This window comes from Lutra lutra, chromosome 14, assembly GCF_902655055.1.
Source record: "Lutra lutra chromosome 14, mLutLut1.2, whole genome shotgun sequence".
In the NCBI taxonomy this organism is placed as follows: Eukaryota; Metazoa; Chordata; class Mammalia; order Carnivora; family Mustelidae; genus Lutra; species Lutra lutra.
In genome coordinates this window covers 10,399,640-10,405,646 of record NC_062291.1, presented here as the reverse complement: position 1 = coordinate 10,405,646, position 6,007 = coordinate 10,399,640, and the positions used below count along the sequence as shown (strand labels likewise).

At 41.2% G+C, this 6,007-nt stretch overlaps 1 protein-coding gene across 8 annotated transcripts in view; it reads right to left on the bottom strand.

The window, feature by feature from the left end:
• Positions 1-734: 734 nt before the first annotated feature.
• Positions 735-6,007, bottom strand: part of RYR2 (ryanodine receptor 2) — a 738,447-nt gene continuing 733,174 nt past the window's right edge. For all 8 annotated transcript variants that reach the window (XM_047702071.1, XM_047702073.1, XM_047702075.1 and 5 more), the window contains 4 exons: positions 5,704-5,768; positions 3,905-4,005; positions 2,885-2,936; positions 735-2,159 (listed from right to left, as the gene is read on the bottom strand). In XM_047702071.1, the coding sequence (XP_047558027.1) occupies positions 2,064-2,159; positions 2,885-2,936; positions 3,905-4,005; positions 5,704-5,768 (314 nt within the window). In that variant the 3' untranslated portion in view covers positions 735-2,063. The remainder of the gene's footprint in view (positions 2,160-2,884; positions 2,937-3,904; positions 4,006-5,703; positions 5,769-6,007) is intronic.

Here is a 6,007-nt window from a genome sequence, read left to right as displayed (position 1 = left end):
TTTTATGTCCTGGAGAAATACTTACGCCTCCTTGCTGTATGCTTCCTCTGCTGTGTTTCGTGTCAAAGGGGAACGTGCTTCCTGATGTTTTATGGAACTGATCTATTTTATTCAGACTCCTCAGAATCTAAGAGCACCTCCTTAGGCAGGCTCAGGAGTTCCCATGGTGTGGCCAAACTGGTTCCATTCTTTCTCCCAAATAAAAGTGATACCAAAAGACAAATGTAAAATCTAGGTACCACAGCCCTCATGTTGTGTCAGTAAGGTGTCAAATGATAACCCACCAGTGCTTGGCACATAGTGTGTTCATTTAGTGTTTGAGTGTTTAATACACCACTTCCTAGTATACCAGTCCTTTTTCATATGAAAGCAGGAAGTGACCCCCTACTATTACAGGGAAGCAAATTTGCCCTGAGCAAGGAAGAACCTTTTAGAATGAGAGCTGTGTAAAGTTTAAAATCATTTGGGAGAGTGATTTTTCTGTCGGTGGTGTTTAAGGAACTCAGGATGGCCCCAAGTCAGGGAAATGACAGGGGTGGAGTGAAATGATTCAAACTGCCTGCTGACTCTGAGGTTCTGTAATCCTAAAGCAGGGGACTTGTCAGCCACCCGGAAATCTGCAGGTGTTAAAGGCTGTAGGGCAGGGTTTGCATTGCCCTTAGACTAAACCCACCTCAGGTTATTATAAAGCCTCCCCACTGTAAGTGAAATGGGAAAAGAAGAGAGTGAGAATGTTAGTTAAATAGTTTAATCAGAGCAGTTTTACAATTCTAAAATTAACAAGCAGACTTGTAATAAAAGAGCTCCAATGTTTGCAAAATGATCTTGCTTCCATTCTGAATCTCTTTTTTATTTGTAAAGATAAGCATTACATTTAAAAGGACTCGAAATGGAGTAATTGATAATTATCATCCGTGTTTTTTGATGCAACTGATGAAATCCCTGAATGGATATTGCTTCAGCTTTGATATTAAAAAAATGGCCTGACAAGAAGTCCTTAATCAGCAACTGATCACAGGTGGCCAAAAGAAAGAGAAAAACCCAAAACTACTGTCAAGTTCATAATGTATCACATTGTTGGTGGATGACACTGGCTCCAAATATACAAGTAAGCCCACGACACTTTATTACTATGAATATAATTATCATGAAAGTTCTCTCACGTTGATCAACTTGCTTCTGGAGGTTTTCTTTGTTCTTTTAAACTTGCATAATAAACATGCAATGAATTATTTCTTTTGAAAGTATATTTTTTTGCAGTCTTTTTGTTTTCATACAAAGATTTCATAAAGTTGCAGTGTTGCATCAGAGCATTACCAAAATAAGAGCAGGAGCACATGGGGAGGGTAAATGTGAATTTAGTGAATGAGAAGAGCCTCCTCTAGTCCTGAGACAGGCCACCCGTCTTTTTTTTTAAAGGTGCGCACAAACTGCTTTTCTTACCCTCCCCAACCAGAGAAAAGAAAAAAAAAAAAAAAACCACAAAATCAATCTAACTAAGGAAAGAAAAAAAAATCGACATAAAGAAAATAAAGATGTTTTTTCATGCACATATCTTCTGCATAGCTCAACCCACATATAGTAAGGCACTATTTCCCTTCGTAACTGGTGTCCACGGCAATTTCTTAAGTGCTACAGTGCTCTGTGACCATCAGAGAGTTCCTTTCAGGATGGTGAAATAAAGAGGCCGGATGAGTGTGGCTGTTATGCTTCTCTGTGACTGTCCCAAAGCTCAAGGGGACTTCCAGGAGTCTTGGAAGGAAATTGGTCTGTTGGCATTATGATCGAGAGTGTCCGAAACCGTGTTCTTTCCACAGTTCCTAGTTTGTCTGTGTAGGAGTTTAGGTTATTATTCAGTCTTTATTCTCAAAATACAGAAGGTGGGGGGAAAAGCCTGGTCAGGTCTTCAGAAACAGAGTTCACTGCTCCCAGAAAGAAGAGAATGCTGGCAATTCACAAATTCAGCAGGTTGTTTCCAAGAGAGCAGAGACAGAGGGAGAGAGACCGAGACAGAAAGAGTGAATGTGTATGTTTTGGTTTTCAGAGGTGATCTGAGTCTGAGTTTAATTTAGCTGGTCCTCATACTGTTTCCGGAAACAGTCTCCTGCTGGGAAAAATTCCCAGCACCTTTCTTGATACATCTTCCAGACATAAGATTCCTGAAAAAGTAAAGGAAATGTATTAACATCAGGTTTTTCCCCCCAAATCTGGGCATCACCACAAAACAGAAGATAGAAAGAAACGCAAATTTGTTGCATGTATATATCTAGGTAATTGTGTGATTATGCATAATTTACATGATTGGAAAAGCCCATATTCATTTAGAGAGTTCTTAACCATTACCAGACCTCACTTCTATTAATAATCAGTCTTCATCTGGACCATAATCTAATTATGATTAAAAGAACTCTTAAAATCATATACCACAAATAAGTTTTTTTAAAGACATTACTATTAATTGTATCCTTCAAATTCAAACTATTAACAACTGGAGGCAAATATCTACAGAGGGAGAATTTCAAATACTTTAGGAGAACCTTAGACATTTCATACAAAATTATTTTTAACTGACCCTCATAATGTGGGTTGAAGTTCATCTGAAATCATCTGCTGATTAGGCAAAGACATTATACTTAGCAAATCCCAAACTCAGCATGTTGAGCTAATAAAAGCTTAAAATTTTTATGTGAACTTACAATTTTACCCTTTCCACAAAGGTGATTTTTGCACACTCATCCAGGATAACAGGAATTTCTTTAGTAATACTACAACTAATATCTGAAAGTAATTCCAACTCTTCGTATTCCACGCACACATATGCCCACCATGTATGGATTCTCTGTCACTTCTTTCAGAAGATGGTGTGTGGTCACTGTTTACCTACCTGTCCTGTGTGCTCTGTTTCATCTTTGTTTATGAGATACATCAGAAAAAACCTACAGATACAGAGAGACTAATCAGAAATGGATGGAATGGAAATGTCAAATACACAGATAATTCTGATTGGGCTACAAGCTAACTCTTCACTCTGTCGGGAGGCCAAAGAAATGGAACAAATGGCAAGGCAAAAAAATCAAACAAACAAAAAAAAACATGCCATGGGAACCAAAAACTTAACCTTTTTTAAAAGCTTTTTTTTCAGAGGAGCTAAAATGTGTGCACAGATCATGTTATTCCTCTTGAGAGCTGCTATCTGCCACGCTTGGTGCCATATCCCACCTTCAAGGGTATCCATATTTATTCACTCAGGGGCCAGGAATCCCAGTCCCCACTTAGAGAACCAGGGATCAAAAAGTTTAAATAACTTGCCAAATGCTTCAAGGTTGTGAATTCCAAAGCCTGCTTTTTTTTTTCCCCCCCTTTTTGCTACAATGCTACTCTGCATCTCTTCTGTTGATACTAAAACTGGGTTAGAAAGTAAGAATTCTATTTTACCAAACTGCAGTTTGGGTTAGTTGTAAGCAATAGATTTCTGTGTGTGTGTTTTTTTTTTAAATGCAGCTTTTGACTCTGTTAAAATATAGTGCCTAAAGAGATAATAGTGCCTCAAGAGATCTGTAGGTTTTCAGAAAAGAAAAATGGAGATTTATAGATCTCTAGGAAGCAGCTGGAGTCTTCCTACTTGAAATGGGAAACATGGCCAATGCTCTCTGAGAGGCTAAGCATGTATTCCACTTATTCGAATTTTTCCATCTTTCCATTTCACGTTCTAGAAGGTATCATTCACATGAATGGCTGCAAGTTCTTTTCTTAGGTGTACCTCCTCTTGGGGACAAGAGAACCACTAACTGTGGGTCTTTCTCTCAAAGCCTGAGCCCAGTTGTATAAAGAAAAGGAAGCCATAGCTCTCTTCTGTTTCTGAGAGACAGGGAGAGGCTGAAGAGTCCGAGACAGGCACACTCACAGGTAATTGGCCAGATTGTGTTCCTGTAAAGTGTGAGTTTCAAAGCCGTGTGGTACTGTGTCGAAGTAATCGTTGCCTATCCCGCAGATAAAGCATTTGGTCTAGAAGACAAAGGGAAATATTAAAATGTCAGATATCAAAAAGCAAAAACAAAGGAACACACAACTCCCCAATGGGGCAGCTGTTTGGTTTACTCTGTATTGTATAAGGTCATGAGGGAAGACTGTGCTAAGCATATGAGTATTAATGTAACTGTGGCCTCAACTGTATCTTGCTGGAGGCTTAAAGGACATAGGTACCAGCGATAAGTAACAGATGGAGAAAGAAGGGTCCATAATGATGGTGGTAAAGCTCTGTCTTTTCCTTATTTTCTCTCCCCCAAGTGAGAATGCCCAAGACTTAGAGATCACTCTTGTTCATGACATTGACTGAAATTAGGTAGGCAGGATTCAGTGTGTCCTCGACGAAGACCACAAACTTGGTACCTACCTGAACAAAGTCTGATGACCCAGGGGAGAAAGGTACAGATGACTCACATTTGGGGAGGGCCAAATCAAATACCAGGCTGTGGGGTGTTCGGTCCACGCCTGAGAGGTTCTGCCGTGTGTCAGGCACCGTGCTAGATACAGAATTAACCAGTGAACAGGTACTGGGGTAACTTTCTACTCTAGAGATAGGATGCTGCTCCTTCTGCTCCCTGCTCGTTCGCACCCCATCTCTTAGAGCGGCACCTGCTTAGGTCTGCCGTCCACGGGACTGGCATGCAAGACCCCCCAAGAAGCAGGCTTTCTGTTTTATTATTAGAATTTTTTATGTATCAACTGGAGTGAATTTAATCATTGTGGCCTTCATGTGGCTCCAGATGCTCATCTTCCTTGCAAATTAGAAACTGTTTAATATCACTGAAGGCATATTTACGATGCCTTAGATTTTAGGGCCTCGACTAGAGATGATTTAAGATAATTTATTGAATTCTCTATGCCTTATTGATCAACGACTGTGGACAGCGATAGGCCACATTCAGCAGTAGGTCTTTACAGCACTCGATGGGCTCACACATGACAGCTCACCCATGGACTTGCCGTTCCTCTTTGTTACCTCTCGTAGTTACTCTGGGTGTAACTGAGCCACCATCTGTCTGGTAGCTCACGCTGGAATTCTGGGAATTGTTCCTGCTTGCTCCAAACCCCTTGTCCTCTGCATCTTGCCAATCACCCACTTGTCACACCAACTCCAAAGTACTGCTTGAATCCGTCTGGCCCCTACATCTTTGATTTCTTCAGCAGGAGCCTCATAATCTCTGCCTGAAAAAAATGCTCACAGCCCACTTCTCTGCCCCTGATCTTCCCAGTTGCTAATGTACTCCCTATGTTTTAAGCCATAGTAATCTTTGCAAAATGTAAACCCCCCCCCCCCGTAACCTGCTTAAAACCCATTTCTGGTTTTCCACAGCCTCTAAGTTCTATAAAGTTCTCTTCTGAGTTATTAGAAAGGACTCAACATAGGGCTCTGCAGTTGCCTGTTTACTTGTCAGTGAACCCATCATTTTGAATGGGTGGTTCTCCCTCTCCTTGAGGGGTTGATGGTGCCTTCTTACTTTGCACACACCTGGAGCCCCACAGTTCCCGCCTAGCAAACTGGTCGGTGGTATGCACTGCCTGGATCGGAAGCAGGCTAAGGCAGTCCCCTGTTGCTTGTCTTCCACCTACTTTCTCCCACATTTATGAATCTTGGATAAAGACAGTAGGGGAGACAAGTGCCCACAGCAACAAAGCCGAGTCAGCCACAGAAAGACTCACCTCCATGTCTTCTTTGACTTGCTCCTGTTGGTCTCTTAGTTCTCCAAAAGCATCAATAATTAAACCTAGTGTTCAATAAAAACACACTCTAATCTTTATCAACCAGAGAAGAATAATTAAATTCACAGCCCCTTGGCTAATCCTTCCAAGGACAGGGAAAATATACAGCCGTGCTGGGAGAAGTTCAGTGCGGCACAAGTTGTGAGCACACACCCGATACTCCTCCCAGGGCAGCAGCCTTCTCTCTGGGGGCAGGAAAGGGGTTTCAAAATGAAGGGACAGAGCAGGAAAAACCCTTTGTTAC